At 36.7% G+C, this 18,092-nt stretch overlaps 1 protein-coding gene across 12 annotated transcripts in view; it reads left to right on the top strand.

The window, feature by feature from the left end:
• Positions 1–18,092, top strand: part of DLG1 (discs large MAGUK scaffold protein 1) — a 267,898-nt gene that overhangs the window by 166,145 nt on the left and 83,661 nt on the right. For all 12 annotated transcript variants that reach the window (XM_069556571.1, XM_069556594.1, XM_069556591.1 and 9 more), the window contains 4 exons: positions 835–959; positions 5,942–6,111; positions 7,263–7,399; positions 13,209–13,353. In XM_069556571.1, coding sequence (XP_069412672.1) covers positions 835–959; positions 5,942–6,111; positions 7,263–7,399; positions 13,209–13,353 — 577 coding nt within the window. The remainder of the gene's footprint in view (positions 1–834; positions 960–5,941; positions 6,112–7,262; positions 7,400–13,208; positions 13,354–18,092) is intronic.

Below are 18,092 nucleotides of genomic sequence, written 5' to 3'. Positions count from 1 at the left end.
AGTAATATATCCAGATATACCCACTTATTTGAGCCTACTGAAAACCAAAGTTAAATCATTCTTGAAAAAATAAATGTCTGATACCTTTGAGATCAGTTTTTCTTTGTGTACCAGTAGAGAACCGTTCCTTCAAAGAAAATATTATTCAAAAATCAGTACATAAAATGAACAAGAAGCAATGCTGCTTTGGCAAAATTAACTTTGCTGTCAAGAAAGCTTACCAATGTTAAATTCTCCAGTTAGACTTTCAGTATTTAAAAAATGCCTTTTGCTAGTCAGGTAGGTTTCTTGGTTAAACACCTCAAGGATGATGGCAATGTTATTTAGCTGATACAATTTGGTAATTTTAAAATAAGTTGATGGCAAAGTTAGCAGAAGCAAAGCCCCACCAAGTACCCTCTTCTTAAAAGGCTGAAATGATATATCAATATTACCTACTTGGAAATAACAGCAGCACAAGGATCATTTAAGCGTTTTCCTCTTGGGATCAATTTGGCTTACCAAACATGAGCTGGATGCAGTCTCGGAGAAAGAGACCTAAATAGTGACACCTCTACAAGGATGAGCTATGCATACTTTTAAGAAAGAATTGTAGACTAAACTCTGAAAGTACTCGGTACCTCTTCAGCCTCATCTATTCAGCAGTAATACCCCTGAATTCAGAGAAAATAATAGCTTTCCTTATATTTTTAATTTAAAAATCATCATATTCCATATATATATATATGCCTTTATATGCATGTTGCCTATGTAAGTACAGTTTCTAGGTCCTATAGTGACAGGAACCTATCAATAATTTATTTTCAATGTCAATTTTTCCCCCTCTATTCCCAGGGAAATTCAGGGCTTGGTTTCAGCATTGCAGGAGGTACAGACAACCCACACATTGGAGATGACTCAAGTATTTTCATTACTAAAATTATTGCAGGGGGAGCAGCTGCCCAAGATGGAAGATTGAGGTATGTTTTGTACTTGATGTTGTGATACCAAGTCTTCTTTGTGTCTTTTTCTTGAGAGAAAATAAACAATGAATAAATACAAATAAGAAACATTATCCTAATAACTAACATAAGGTAGATGCTCAAATATCAAATGAATGAATGAGATAATTGTGCTTTAAGCATTGTTTCCCTCTTTTCATTTAGGAATTCAGTTTTATCTTAGAAATTAAACATTTTGAATAATAATTTTGATTAATAATTTAAATATTTCTGAACAAATGTGTAGAAATTGTAGATTTCCCATTGTATTTTCAGTTATTTTCTGGGTGGAGAATATGTATAAACTTACTTAAGTTTCAGTTCAGTTCAATCGCTCGGTCACGTCCAACTCTTTGTGACACCATGAATTGCAATACGCCAGGCCTCCCTGTCTTATCACCAACTCTCGGAGTTCACCCAAACTCACGTCCATCGAGTCGGTAATGCCATCCAGCCATCTCATCCTCGTCCCTTTCTCCTCCTGCCCCCAATCCCTTCCAGCATCAGAGTCTTTTCCAGTGAGTCAGCTCTTGCATGAGGCGGCCAAAGTATTGGAGTTTCAACGTTAGCATCATTCCTTCCAAAGAAATCCCAGGGTTGATCTCCTTTAGAATGGACTGGTTGGATCTCCTTGCAGTCCAAGGAACTCTCGAGAGTCTTCTCCAACACCACAGTTCAAAAGCATCAATTCTTCAGTGCTCAGCTTTCTTCACAGTCCAATTTTCACATCCATACATGACTACTGGAAAAACCATAGCCTTGACTAGATGGAGCTTTGTTGGCAAAGTAATGTCTCTGCTTTTGAATATGCTATCTAGGTTGGTCATAACTTTCCTTCCAAGGAGTAAGCGGCTTTTAATTTCATGGCTGCAGTCACCATCTGCAGTGATTTTGGAGCCCCAAAAAATAAAGTCTGACTCTGTTTCCACTGTTTCCCCATCTATTTCCCATGAAGTGATGGGACCAGATGCCATGATCTTAGTTTTCTGAATGTTAAGAGCTTTAAGCCAGCTTTTTCACTCTCCTCTTTCACCTTCTTCAAGAGGCTTTTTAGTTCCTCTTCACTTTCTGCCATAAGGGTGGTGTCATCTGCATATCTGAGGTTATTGATATTTCTCCCAGCAATCTTGATTCCAGCTTGTGCTTCTTCCAGCCCAGCGTTTCTTATGATGTACTCTGCATATAAGTTAAATAAGCAGGGTAGGCAATCATATATTGATATATCCTGAGTTTTTATCTCATACCTGGTGGCTGAATTTGCCTGCAGTACAGGAGACCTAGGTTGTTTGATCCCTGGGTTGGGAAGATTCCCTGGAGAAGGGAATGGCTGTGCACTCCAGTATGCTTGTCTGGAGAATCCCATGGACAAATGAGCCTGGTGGGCTATAGTCCATGGGGTCACAAAGAGTTGGACAAGACTGAGCGAATAACACACACACACACGCACCACAAAAATGAATTAACCTGTTTTCTAAATTAAATAAATGTAAGTAACTGGTCTTTTGTTTAATGTTTCATTTCAGAAGATATCCTTAGTATCTTGTTAAGCAAAGATCTTTGGCATCTTTGTTGCTTCCTTAGACACAATCTTAGGTCATAGATTGTGGCACTTTTCCTGTTGCCTTGTTTGTTGTTTCTTATACATGGTGACAGTTTTCTAAAAGTTTTAGAACTAAAGATTTTATATGGTCTGTGAGAAACAGTATTTTATTGTAAGGCTATTGGTGCCTTATGTAGCTCTTCAGTTTCTAAACTTCTCACTGAATATGACAAGTGGTATATTAATGAAGTTAGATATAAAGTTAATAATTTGAACATTCATATAAATATAGGCATATACTTCCTGATTTTGTTATTTGCCTTTTATTTGTGCTTCTTGTATGAAAATTAAAATGTTCCATTTGTTCCACTGGAGAACTGACTTGTAGTACTAACGGTAAGGTATCACTGTCTTTGGATATAGAATTTCTTTTCTGTAAACTTTATTTGATACATTATAGAAGTTTAGCATGATCACTTGAAATATTTTAATTGTGTTTTGACGGTGGAGTAATGTTCCATTGTATGTATGTACCACATCTTCTTTACCCATTCATCTGTTGCTGGACATAGCAGTTGCTTCCATGTTCTGGCTGTTGTAAATAGTGCTGCAGTGAACATTGGGGTACATGTATATTCTATTACGGTTTTCTCAGGCTATATGCCCAGTGGTGGGATCGTTGGGTATTATGGCAGTTCTACTTTTTAGTGTTTTAAGGAACCTCCATACTGTTCTCCATCATGACTGTATCAGTTTACATTCCCACCAGTAGTACAAGAGAGTTCCCTTTCTTCACACCCTCTTCAAAATTTATTGTTTGTAGATCTTTTGATGATGACCACTTTGACTGGTGTGAGATGATACCTTGTTGTGGTTTTGATTTGCATTTGTCTAATAATTAGTGAAGTTGAGCAACTTTTTATATGTTTGTTAGCCATCTATTGTAGAAATGTCTGTTCAGGTCTTCTACCCATTTTTTTATTGGATAGTTTGAGGTTTTTTTGGTTTTGAGCATGAGCTCCTTGTATATTTTGAAGATTAATCCATTTTCAGTTGTTTCATTTGCAAATATTTTCTCCCATTCTGAGGGTTGTCTTTTTCTTTTTTTTATGGTTTTCATTGCTGTGCAAAAGCTTTTAAGTTTAATTAGGTCTCATTTATTTATTTTTATTCCTATTACTCTAGTAAGTAGATCAAAGAGCATCTTGCTGTGATTTATGTCAGAAGAGTGTTCTGCCTATGTTTTCCACCAAGAGTTTTATCATGTCTGACTTTACATTTAGGTCTTTAATCCATTTTGAGTTTATTTTTGTCCTTGGTGTTAGGAAATGTTCTAATTTCATGCTTTTACATATAGTTGTCCAGTTTTCCCAGCATACGTTATTAAAGAGACAGTGTTTTATCCACTGTATATTCTTGCCTCCTTTTGTCAAAGATAAGGTGTACCCTTAGGTGCATGGATTTATCTCTGGGCTTTCTGTCTTGTTCCATTGATCTGTATTTCTGTTTTTGTGCCAGTACCATACTATCTTGATTACTGTAGCTTTGTAGTATAGTGTAAATCAGGGAGCCTGATGCCTCCAGCTCCATTTTTCTTTCTCAAGATTGCTTTGGCTATTTGGAGTCCTTTTTAAATTAATTTACTTTTGGCTCTGCTAGGTTTTCATTGCTGGGTTTCTCTAGTTTTGGTGAGTGGAGTCTACTTTTCGTTGCAATGAGTGGGAGCTACACTTCCCATTTCAGTGGCTTCTCTTGTTGAAGAGCACCAGCTCTAGAGTACGTTGGTTTCAGTATCTTTGGCACATAGGCTTAGTTGCTCCATGGCACATGAAATCTTTCCTGACCAGGGATCAAACCTGTGTCTCCTGCCTTGGCAGGCAGATTCTTAACCATTGGACCACCAGGGAAGTCCTTTTCAGAGTCTTTTGTGTTTCCATATAAATTGTTAACAAAATTTTTCTATTGGGTTGGCCAAAAAGTTTGTTTGGGTTTTTCCATACAGTCTTAGGGAAAAATCAGAACAAACTTTTTGGTCAACTCAAAAATGCTGTGAAAAATACCATTAGTAATTTGATAGGAATTTCGTTGACTCTGTAGATTGTTTTCGGTTAGTTATAGTCATTTTCACAGTGTTGATTCTTCTAATCCAAGAATGTGGTGTATCTCTCCATCTTTGTGTCATCTTTGATTTTGTTTCATTAGTGTCTTCTAGTTTTCTGCATATAGGTCTTTTGCCTCCTTGGGCAGATTTATGTCTAGGTATTTTGTTCTTTTTGTTGCAGTTGTAAATGGGATTGTTTCCTTAATTTCTATTTCTGATTTTTCATTGATAGTGCATAGAAATGCAGAGATTTCTGTGTATTAATTTTGTATCTGCAACTTTACTAAACTCATTGATTAGCTCTAATCGTTTTCTAGTGGCTCTATCTATGTATAGTATCATGTCATCTGCAGACAGTGACAGTTTTATTTCTTCTTTTCCAGTTTGGATTTCTTTTATTTCTTTTTCTTCTCTGCTTGTTATGACTAGGACTTCCAAAAACTTTGTTGAATAATAGTGGCAAGAGTGGGCACCCTTGTTCTTGATCTTAGAGGAAATGCTTTCAGTGTTTCACCATTGAGAATAATGTTTGCTGTGGGTTTCTCATGTATAGCCTTTATTATATTGAGGTAGGTTTCCTGTATGCCCACTTTCTGGAGAGTTTTTATCATATATACATGTTGAATTTCGTTGAAAGCTTTTTCTGCGTCTATTGAGATTATCATGAGGTTTTTATCCTTTCATTTGTTAATATGGTATATCACATTTTGATTGATTTACATATATTGAAGAATCCCTGCATCTCTGGGGTGAACCCCTCTTGGAGATCAGTTTATTTTTTAATAAACCAATTAATTAATCTGATTTTCCATGGTGACGTTAAGCTAATTATTCTGTCTAAACCTTAGATTTCTTATCTTTGAATCACTGCTCTACTGGTCATTATCTGGGTGGCTTTGGGAATGTTATTTAAACTTTGTGCCTCAGTTTTTCCATATGTAAAATAAGGATATAGATAGATCTACCTTACAGGTTGTTGTAGGGGTTAAAACACTGAAAGAAGTTCATAGCTTGTGATTAGTACTAAATAAGTATTTTCTGTTTTTCTAAAGTATTTTAATTTCTGTACATAGATAGCTGTCATTATCATTTAATATTTTTGCAAAATAATCTATTATTTGCACTATTTCCTTTGATGGCCCTTGAGAAGTGTTTGTATTTCTATAAGTATTTGATATATTGAAATTTAACATGAAGTTTCTTCTCAGAAAAAAATTGTAGTAAATAGTTATCCTTAAAAATGTGAAAATAAAAATTGTCAAAGTGAAAAATCAATATTAAATTTTTAATATTTAATTTTTATTTTTAATTTTTCCTTAGAGTCAATGACTGTATTTTGCGAGTAAATGAAATAGATGTTCGTGATGTAACACATAGCAAAGCAGTTGAAGCATTGAAAGAAGCAGGATCTATTGTACGCTTGTATGTAAAAAGACGGAAACCAGTATCGGAAAAAATAATGGAAATAAAGCTCATTAAAGGTCCTAAAGGTATGAACTAAATCCAACAAAAACAAATTATTAAGTAAGAAATCTGTAAGTGACGTGTAACTCTTAAGTTATATATGACACACATTCTAAGATTAGCAATACTGGTAATCTGTAGAATTTACTGAATTTGGAGGGTGGGGCTTCTCTAGTGACTCATATGGTAAAGAATCCACCTGCAATGTGGGAGACCAGGGTTTGATCCCTGGGTTGGGAAGATCCCCTGGAGAAGGAAACAGCTACCCACTCCAGTATTCCAACCTAGAAAATCCCGTAGACACAGGAGCATGGTGGGCTACAGGCTGGCAGGCAAAGAGTCAGATATGACTGAGCAACTTTCACTTTCACTTTAGTGAATTTTATAATCTCTTTGTTACTTCTACTGATTGTTGTTTTAAGTAGCATTCAGCATAAACATTTTGAAGTCATGTATAGTATTGATATTAACTTGTAATCATTAATCTACAAAGTATATTAAATGTGGATACACAGGATAAGAGAAAATATTAATGAGCATATCATTAATAGTTATATCTGCAGTGAATACTATTAAGATGTGATCTGAATTTTGAAAACATGGATGGGATTGAGGATAAATGGAAATACTGATTCTAATTCGTGGCTTCATGAAAAATGAATAGAGAGCTACAAGTTTGGTATTAAGGCCATGGGATTTATGAACTACTGAAATTCCTTACTTAAAATTAATTCATAGAATATTGAAAAAGAACAAAAACATCTGCATTTCTGAAGCTGTTCTGCCCACCATCGATTTTTTTTTCTCAGTCTTTTTAACCTTGTGGAAGTATTAAAAGTGTTAGTAAGAAGTGCAATTATGATGGAAACAAAAGTGAAACAATTTTACATGATTTCTTTGAACTAACACAAATGCATGAGACACTTTAAGCAGTACCTGGGAGGGAAGGGGAAGGTACTTACTTGTAACTGTAGGAGCACTTACATTTGTAATTGCCCTTGATTACAAAATACTTAGGATTTTAAAAATAGGTAAATAGATTCTTTTCTATTTTAAAAAGCATTAATTTGGTGAAATTATCAGCTTATAGAATCTGTTTTCTACTTTTCAGTCATTTCTTTCTGAACTTAGGTTTACATTTATGGGTGAAATTCTAAAACTAGTGTTTTCCAAACAGGTCTTGGGTTTAGCATTGCTGGAGGTGTTGGAAATCAGCATATTCCTGGGGATAATAGTATCTATGTAACCAAAATAATTGAAGGAGGAGCAGCTCATAAAGATGGTAAACTTCAGATTGGAGATAAACTTTTAGCAGTAAGTATAAAAAATCCATTGTTTTAAAAATCACTTTGATGTCTTTTTTTCCTGAAAAACTCTGGAAATTCTACATGCCAAAAATGTTTAAATGACATTTACACGGCCTTTCTTTAGTCAGGACCTGAAAAATGACTTCTTCATTATCTGTTTGCTATTTCCATTTCCTCTGCTAGGTCCCCTCTCTTTTTCTTTTATCCTATTTAGGAGCTTGGGTGCACAAAATTATTTAATCATAATCCTTAGCTTCGTAACAGTATCATCCTTTGTCGTGTGTGACCTTCTTTTTCCCTTTCTTGTTCTAATCTATAATTTTTATTTATAATATAATGAAAACTGCTAGTTATTATCCAACCCCAAAACTAGAATATCAACAATTTGTGTTTCTCATTCCTTTGCTTTTTAAAGATTGCTTAATCACATACATATGCCTAAGTGTTTAGTATTTTGAAAAAAAATTTAAAGGCTGTTGTGCAGTATGTAGTCTTTTAATACTTTTTCCCTCAATATTGTTTTACTGAGACTTATCCATACTGCTGCCTAGAGTTGAGATTTAGTCATTTCCCCTATTCATAATATTCTATTCTGAAACTGTAGACTATATCACAATTTATTTATCCAGTCGTCTTTAATAACTGTCTTAGTTCATATTCTGTACAAAAAAAAAAAAAGCTGCTGTGCTGAGGTATTACTTGGAGGTAGAACTTCAGAGGAGCTGGCGTGAGTGGAAACGAAAAGGGAGGCAGAGAATGAGGGAAAGCCAATACAAGGTATTATGTTTCTGAGCTGGCTGTAATTTCATAAGAAAATATAGCTGGTTGCTTATCATATAGCACAGTCTTCCAGGCAGGCAATGTGGAACTGCTAAACCTTAGATGCAGCTATCCAAGCAAAAGAAAAGATTGATCTCCTGACCCCTCCTAGTCTCCTCTCTCTTGTTATTTAGAGTCTACCCCATAGGGGTTAACTGTCCTAGATGTCTTGGCTGTGTTACCAGCCCCTCTGGATGAATGCTAAGAAGGCCAGCTCCCACACTCTGGCACTGCACTTCCCCTGAACCCAGAAGTGTTGAAAGAGCTAGAACCTCAGTGGTCTAGACACATCAGATGTGGTCTTCTGATATGTTACTCCTCTCATTATGTGGAACATATGAACCACGCCCAAGCCCACCCTTTACTACAGAGGAGGTTGAAATTGTTCATAATGGTGGGAGACAAGAGTAGCAATAGCCAGGGCTCTCTTGTAAGCAAGCAGCCAAGGCCTAGTGGGCAGGTAGGCTCAAGTGAATCTGGAAAGGCTTACAAAGTCTGATACAGTGGTGATTTGGGTTCTTTCCTCTTACTTATTTATTTGCCCTTTTGAATACCTCTGCTAAGAATAGCTGCTAGTTATTTCTACTAGTTAATGATAGTGCAGAGGAAGAAACTATCCTCCAACTGCTTTTCTGTAACTTACCCTCTCGTGGCTATGACTTGTCACTCTTCACTCCCTCATCTTCACATATACACACATACCCCACTTACGCATACACCAGTTCCAGACAACCTTGCTCCACTAGGTTTCTCATTCTTTTTTTAATTTCTTTTCTTAAAATTTCTTATGTCCTCCTTTATAGTTTCTCCAGAATCAATTTTAAGAATAGGGAACAAGAAATTTACACTGAATTTGCCATTTAATGAGGCTTTTGTTGCCATAACGCCACTGAAATTATTCAGTTTTATCTCTCACTTTAATTGATGAATCAGGCATTTGACACACCTTTTGCCTTCTTAAAACACTCTTTCCAATTTCCATACTGGTCACCCTCTATCTTGCTATTCCTTTTAACTCACTGGCCATTCCTTCTCATTCTCCTTCCTGATGCATCTTCCCTAACCTCTAAACATTGCACATTTTCTTTTCTCTTTGACAGGTAGTCAAATAGCTTACTAGGTCTCATTGTACATGATAGTAATAAGTTTTGTTTTCTGAACTTCAGTCTCCTTATGTATGTCTCAAGAGTCATCTCAAATATACAGTTGGCCTTCTGTGTCCATGGGTTCCACATCTGTGGGTTTAACCAACTGAGGATCAAAAATACTTGCAGGGGAAGAATTCCAAAAAGTTCTCAAAACCCTAAATGTATTGGCTGCAGGCTGACAGCTATTCACATGGTGTTTATATTGTATCAGGTATGATAAGAAATCTGGAGATGATTTAAGTAAGAGAGGGTGTGTTGTTCACTCACTAAGTCATGTCTGACACTTAGCAACCCCATGGACTGCAGCATGCCAGGCTTCCCTGTCCTTTACTGTCTCCTGGTTTGCTCAAACCCATGTCCATTGAGTTGGTGATGCCATCCAACCATCTCATCCTCTGACATCCCCTTCTCCACCTGCCTTCAATCTTTCCCAGCATCAGGGTCTTTTCAAATGAGTCAGTTCTTCGCATCAGGTGGCCAGAGGATTGGAGCTTCAGCATCAGTCCTTCCAGTGAATGTTCAGGACTGATTTCCTTTAGGATTGACTGATTGAATCTCCTTGCTATCCAAGGGACTCTGAAGAGTCTTCTCTAGCACCACAATTCAAAAATATCAATTCTTTGGCACTCAGCCTTCTTTAAGGTCCAACTCTCACATCCATACATGACTACTGGAAAAACCTTATCTTTGACTATATGGACCTTTGTCGGTGAGGTGATCTCTGCTTTTTAATATGCTGTCTAGGATTGCCATAACTTTTCTTCTAAGGAGCAAGTGTCTTTTAATTTCATGGCTGCAGTCACCATCTGCAGTGATTTTGGAGCCCAAGAAAATAAAATTTGTCACTGTTTCCGCTTTTTCCCCATCTATTTGCCATGAAGTGATTGGACCAGATGCCATGATCTTAGTTTTTTGAATGTTGAGTTTTAAGCCAGCTTTTCACTGTCTCCTTTCACCCTCATCGAGAGGCTGTTTAGTTCCTCTTTGCTTTCTGTCACTAGAGTAGTATCATCAGCATATCTGAGGGTATTGATATTTCTCCCAGCAATCATGATTCCAGTTTGTGATTGATCCAGCCCAGCATTTCACATGACGTACTCTATATAGAAGTTAAATAAGCAGAGTGATAGTATACAGCCTTGACGTACTCCTTTCCCAATTTGGAACCAGTCCATTGTTCCATGTCCAGGTCCAGCTCTTTTTTCTTGATCTGCATACAGGTATCTGAGGAGACAGTAACGTGGTCTGCTATTCCCATATCTTTAAGAATTTTCCACAGTTTGTTGTGATCCAGACAGTAAATGGCTTTAGCATGGTGAATATTCTGGAATTCTCTTGCTTTCTTCATGATCCAGCAAATGTTGGCAGTTTGATCTCTGGTTCCTCTGCCTTTTCTAAATCAGCTTGTACATCTGGAAGTTCTTGATTCACTTCCTGCTGAAGCCTAACTTGAAGGATTTGAGCATAATCTTGCTAGCATGTGAAATGAGCACAATTATACAGTAGTTTGAACATTCTTTGGAATTGCCCTTCTTTGGCATTAGAATGAAACTGACCTTTTCTAGTCCTTTGGCCACTGCTGCGTTTTCCAAATTTGCTGACATATTGAGTGCAGCACTTTAGGATCTTTTAGGAGCATCATCATTTAGGATTTTAAGTAACTCAACTGTAATTCTATCACCTCCACTAGTTTTCTTCCTAGTAGAAAGCTAGCCTTTCTGAGGCTTCCTAATGCCTATTTGACTTCACACTCCAGGATGTCTGGCTCTAGGTGAGTGACCACACCATTGTGGTTATCTGGGTCATTAAGCCCTTTTTTGTATAGTTCTTCCATGTATTCTTGCCACCTGTTTTTAATCTGTTTTGCTTCTGTTAGGTCCTTACGTTTCTGTCCTTTTTTGTGCCCATCCTTACATGAAATTTTCCCTTGGTATCTCCAATATTCTTGAAGAGATCTCTAATCTTTCCCATTCAACTGTTTTCTCTTATTTCTTTGCATTGTTCACTGAAGAAGACTTTTTATCTCTTCTTGCTATTCTCTGGACCTCTGTATTCATTTGGGTATATCTTTCCTTTTCTCTGTTGCCTTTCATTTCTCTTCTTTTCTTGGCTATTTGTAAGGCCACCTTAAGACAGCCATTTTGCCTTCTTGCATTTCTTTTCCTTTGGGATGATGTTGGTCACCGTTTCCTGTACAGTGTTATGAACCTCCATCCAAGGGATGCTATGTGTATGCAAATTCTATTCCATTTTACATAGAACTTGAGAATCTGCAGAATTTTTTTTATCCTTAAGAAGGGTAGTTTGGGCACTGGGGTCATAGAATCATTCCCCCACAGATACCAAAGGACAACTGTATCTAAAAATAAACTTCCAAGTCACAGCAAACTTGCCCAACCCTGCCACCCCCAGTTCTGCACTTTGCATAATTTTCACATCTAATTAAATGGGAACTTTATCCTGTTTTGCCCAGGTCTGAAACTTTAGGATCGTTCTCTTTCTTTCCCTCTCCACATTGAATCCCTTAGCAATCTTATTAGCTCTTTATTCAGTTATCTAATGCTGCATAAGAAAACACTAAAATTAGTGACTAAAATGACAGCAGTTATATATTTACTTATACTTATGCAATTTGGATGGGTTTGGCCAGGACAACATGTCTTGACTCCTTGTAATGTCTACTGGGGTGGCTAAACTAGGGCCACGGATCCACTTTCAAGCTGGCTTATATATAGTGGAAGAGTTAGTTTTGCCTGTTAGCTGGGAGCTCAAGTGGGGATGGCTAAGTTGGGCTTCTTAATAAGATGGCCAGGTTCCAAGAGAAAAATACCATGAGTAAGCTTTCCAAGAAGATAGCTCTAATGTGTGGCATTTATTGATCCTCGCTTTGCATCATAGCTACTAATGTCTCATTGCAGGCCATCAGATGAACAGTATACCACAGGTGAATATTTCAGAATGCAGACAGTCCTCACTATACACTGTAGGGTAGCACCATAAGAATGACCATACAGCTGAAACCCTGCAAGGCTTTATTAGTAATCAGTGGGAAAGTTAGGATTGTTCTGTGACCTTTAGAAATTTTTGTCAAAACGTTAAAAAAAATGTACAGTCAGTTATAAAGTTGCATGTTAGAGAAATGGAAAATATACTAAAATGAACATTTGTCTAGTACATTATAATTTAAAACACTAGAAACATTCTGCTATGTCTAGAATGGATAATCATCCAGGACCTTTGTATAGCACAGGGAACTCTGCTCAATGTTATGTGGCAGCCTGGATGGGAGGGAAATTCAGGGGAGAATGAATAATGTACATGTATGATTGAGTCCCTTTGCTGGCTTCCGGAAACTATTACAACATTGTTAGTTGACTATACTCCAATATAAAATGAACAGTTCAAAGGCAAGCATATACACCCAAAAAAATGTTTACTGAAAAGAGGAACAGTCTAAACCTGATGCTAGCAGAAGAGAAAGGATTTAGGGCAAAACTTAACAACATAGGGAATAGGACAGCCATAGAGATCAACAAAACCAAAATTGGGCCTTCGAAAAGATCAACAAAATTGACAAGCCTTTAGCTAGACTGACAAAGGAAAAATAACTCAAATTTCTAAAAGTAGGAAGGAAAGAGAGAGCATAAGGGCAATACTTTTATTTATAAGCAACTCTATACCAACACATCAGGTAACTTAGATGAAATAGACAAATTCCTAGAAAGACACAACTACCATTCCTGTTCAGTAGTATACTAAAGATTCTACCCAGAGGAATAAAGAGGGGGAAAAAAAATATGGCATTCAGAGCGGGAAGGAAGAAGTAAAACTTTGGGGATTTTCTTTTAGGTGAATAGTGTGTGTTTAGAAGAAGTTACTCATGAAGAAGCAGTAACTGCCTTAAAGAACACATCTGATTTTGTTTATTTGAAAGTGGCAAAACCCACAAGTATGTATATGAATGATGGCTATGCACCACCTGATATCACCAACTGTAAGTCTGTTTGCTTATAATCTATCTTATTTCCTTAGACGTGATAAATTTTAATGAAAGTTCCCAATATAAAGTTTAAACATTATACAAATATTTAAAACAGAAGTGTTAAACATTTTAACCTAATAATTTTAAAAAGTCAATTTTAAGTCAGAATCTTCATAATAATAAGGTGGGTGAGTTTTTCACTTTTTCACCTGTAATGTCATAGCAATAATTATTTAAGGCATTGATTCTTAAACTTTTATGTAAATGATAGCCACCAAAGGTATTTGCTCAAAATGGAGATTCTTGTTTTGTTCTAATAATTTTGAGATGGAACACAGAAAGATACTTGAACAAATAATTATTTTAATAAGCAAGGTAATTCTGATACTTCTAGTGCTGCCGATTCATGGGCTGTGCTTTGAGAAATAATAACTTAAGACTTGGGCTTTTCTATGCTCCCAACTGTGTGAGCACAGATACCATCTTTGTACTTCAAACTCTTAGTGTATTACGTAACACAGTTGTGCATAATACGATTGTATTTCCTAGAATCGTAGTGTAATGAAAGTACCTAGGTAATTTTAAGCTTCTTATGTGATTTTCTTTTTTTAATATACAAGCTGAGATGAAATGTAAATATATTTTAAATGTGTTCATGTTGATTGAAAAATGAAAGTTTTATTTGGTATATTGAATCAATACTAGAAGCACCCATATGTAATAATGATCAATATACTCTATAATCTGCTTTTCCAAGTTTTCCTTTTCTAAATTACAGAATTTTAGAGATATTTGTGGTTTTGTAATAATATTCAGTCTCTTTAATGAACAGAGATGATGTCTTATACTTCATTTGTGTCAGAACTTTACTACTTGCTGAAAATTGTTCCATATATTTGGCTTGCACAGGGCTTTATGTAATTTTTATTTATTAGCAGCAGCAAATTGAATGATAAGCTCTTTTATTCACCAATTTAAATATTGATCTTATTTATTTTGCTGCCTTATCTGTTCAAGACAACTAAGTGCCAGTTAATAGATTGAGAATTGGCATCCTGATTATGGTCAAATATACAAAAAAACAGGCTGCCGCTTACAGTTGAACTAGAAAGAAAATGTTACTTTTTATTGAATTATCTTTTATATAAAATAATATGACATGTAAAAAATAGAGCTGGTCCTAAAGAGTAGTAATTAAATAATATTTTATTGTTTTCCCTATAGTCATATGTAGAATATTTCTTGCCTTTTTTTCATCTGTTTTTAAACTAATAGAATATTGTGAAAAAGTTAAAGTTTACATTGCTAGTTCAACTTTATCATAAAAGTGTTCTGTTTCCATTCCCTCTTTGTGTGAATTTTGTTATACGCTTCCAGACCATGTTCATACTATGCACACAATTCATAAATAACTTACTTATGTGTGTTTTAAGATGCATTTATGTTTGAAAATTTTTTACATCAATGGTTTTTACTGGTTGGCTCTCCTGAAGCCCTTGCCATCAGACTGTTCAACTTACTGCCTATTCCTTATGTTAGTCATCTAGTGTCCTCCCCATCAGTGTGGCTTTAGTTATGGAAGATATTAGTGGTGCTCTCATTGTCCTTTGATACTACTATTCACATTGTCATCCTTAGTGATGACCAGTCAAAACCCACACTGATTCATTCAATAACCAGGCTTCGTTTTTTACTGATCTGTTTCTAACTCTCCTGCCCTCCACTCCGACTCAGATACTTGCTTCCAAGATAATAATTTAGATCTTATCAATTGTCAGTACCTTCACCATGTCCAAAATCTTGATTTAAATCATCTCATTCTCTGACTGCATCCATCAGTTTATTTACTCCTAACAGTTCATCTTCATTTTGATCTTCAGTCATTTGATGCCATTACTTGGTTGTTTCTTTGTGTCTCTACTTGTCGTCTTTTTTTTTTTTTTTACACCACCAAAGTTTACTTCTGCCTCACACAGTATGCTCTGTTGGCAGGGGCTCTGCTCCACACAGTCACTCAAGGATCCAGGCTGGCTGATAGGCTGTCATCTTCCATTACCTGAATTATTTCAACTGAGGTGCAGACTCTCCAGCCCCACACTGGCCCCATCACATCTCACTGCATCCGTCTCCACTGTGCATGGTTGTGTTGCCGTCCGGGTGCTAATGGATTTTGAGTCTGCAGTCCTCTTTGGTCTGTGAATAGCAGCCTCGCAGTGACCTGCTCAAGCTTACTGCTCTGCTTGTCCGAGTCATTTCTCAACACAGCAGTGGGGTGATCCCTTTGAAATTTGTCAGATGACTGACTTCTCTGCTCAGAATCCTGCCTTGACACTTAGGATAAAATACATCTTCCTTTCCTGCTTCTTTCTTCCTGGTCTCTCTGCTCCAGCCCCGCTGGCCTCTGCTGTTCCACCTCTATGCCTGTCGCTCTTTCTGCTACGAACCTTCTTCCCTGTCCTCTTAGCATGCTAGATTTTTCTCCTTAGCACTGTCACCACCTGGCAGAACAGCTGTCAGTCTCCCCCTCCTCCACACAATAGAGCTTCAGCGCTTTCTCCACTTCTGCTCATGGTGTGGTACCCAATACAGTTCTCCTACCCGTGCCTCTGGGAAACTCACTCTGGGCCTGCAGCTTCCTCTCCATCCTAGAAGCCACAGCATCTCTTGTCTTCTTTTTTTAACTTAGCCTCCTTGGTTTGTCATTATATTCCGTTCACTGCATATATCTTCTACTTTCTTGCCTTCTTCATCTTCACTGGCAGAATTCCAACCTTAGTTCAGCTTGCTGTCTTCATCTAGTCTTGCTCCCTAAGAAGCAGAACATGACTGGAGAAAAGCTCAGAATTATAATTTAGCTATGACCATAAATCTAAGATGGGGTCATGCTCTTAACAGTTGTAGTGCACCTATGGATAATAGCCAAAATATGGTACCCAAGAATCAAACTGGGGTCTCCTCCATTGCAGGTGCATTCTTTACCAACTGAGCTATCAGGGAAGCCCACTCAGGAATAAAAGGAAGTTTATTACTGAATAAAAAAAGTTCATTGGATCTGATAAACCAGTGGTTCCCAACCTTTTTGGCACCAGGGACCGGTTTCATGGAAGACAATTTTTCGATAGGTGGGGCAGATGGAGGGAAGGTTCAGGCAGTTAATGTGAACAATGGAGAGTGGCCTCTGAAGCTTGCTCACCCACCACTCACCTCCTGGTATGCAGCTGAATTCCTAAATGGCACTGTTAAGCGGCCTGGGGTTTGGGGACCTCTGTGATAAAGAACATAGTTTCTTTGTTGACATTAAAATTCTCATGCTTTTGCATTATGTATCTTTTCACTTTTAATTTATATTCTCTTCAGATGAAAGATGTTGTTAAACTTCTGACCCCTCACTGATCTCTTCCTACTTTTACCTTAAGTTCTTCCACTTGGCTTCTCTCCTAAACTTTGGAGAGTTTGGGTCATTAACCAAGATATCTAAGGACAATATTCAGGCTCCCTTATTTTATAGTTCTCTGAGAAATCTTAATTACTTAGGATTTGCAGTATAGGAAATGGCATTGTTTTATCTGATTATTCTTTAGACAGTCATTTCTCTGATAGAAACATTAATTTTTAGTTCCTGCCATATGAAATACATGCCTTACATGTGAGAATGACTCCTTCAGAAAGGATCCATCCAAAGGCAAAGTCTGGATATGGTAGGGAAAAGATACATTTTCTGGCTTGGGCAGTTGACTGAGTTTCTTGCCCAGTGGGTTTTTTTGTCGTTGTTGTTCGTTTGTTTCAGCCAAACTTGTTAATGCAGTGAAGAAATTTGAGTCAGAAATCAGTAAACTCTGGACTTTAAAAGGCCAGTGATAATAATGGTTCACGTGAATGTCAGTCACTTTAGGCCATCATGCCAGTTCCATTGAAAATCAGATATTCTTACATATCATGCCAGGAAAGACTTTGGTCTTCAGAAGAGCCATTGATAGAAAGTCCTTTGGCTCAAATGCAAAACATCATCTTACATATGAATTGGACAGGAAACAACTGCTAATGTAGACTGCAAGCTCATAAAATCAAAGATGCAGCAGACTTCAAAACCATTTACTGTCAGTAGATCTGTCTTTTTCCTTTTTGTATGATTACAGAAACATACAGATGCATAGATACTATCTCCTTTTGATAGAGCATACGTTCTTTTCAGTATACTGTATTTATAGTCATTACCTACTGTCTTTCACTCAGGCTGCTTCACTCTTAAAGTTACCTATCTGGCCACTATAGTAATTTGAAGCAATGATCTTTGCATATTTTTGTTTTCCTGATAGGTATTAACAGTGCTTTGTGCATAGAAGACAGTAATGTAATGAAAGGAGAGATTGGTGGTTAAGTAATAAATATTTCAGCTAGATTTTTGAAATGCGTTGTACCTTTATCATAGTTAATACCTCAAGAAAGTTAAATATTGCTTTCTACATTTTTCAATAATCACATAATTCAAGTGCATTGTGGTTTTGGAAGTTACAACTGAAATGTGTTGCTTACCTGGGTCAGAAATAACTTTATAATTTTCTGTTCTTAGCTCTTACTAGAATTACAACTGATGGACTGTATTGATGTTTATTATTATTGAAATGAAATTATTACTGGAGTTTTGCTTATATTTTTTTGTGTCTTTACTAGGTTACCATTTTGGGGGGGTACATTAAAAAGGATAATTATGAATTGGATTGACAGATCTGATTTGGTGTCAGGGCATGTCC

The sequence above is a fragment of the Ovis canadensis genome, chromosome 1 (genome assembly GCF_042477335.2).
Source record: "Ovis canadensis isolate MfBH-ARS-UI-01 breed Bighorn chromosome 1, ARS-UI_OviCan_v2, whole genome shotgun sequence".
Taxonomy (NCBI): domain Eukaryota; kingdom Metazoa; phylum Chordata; class Mammalia; order Artiodactyla; family Bovidae; genus Ovis; species Ovis canadensis.
This window is presented reverse-complemented; position numbering and strand designations above follow the sequence as displayed.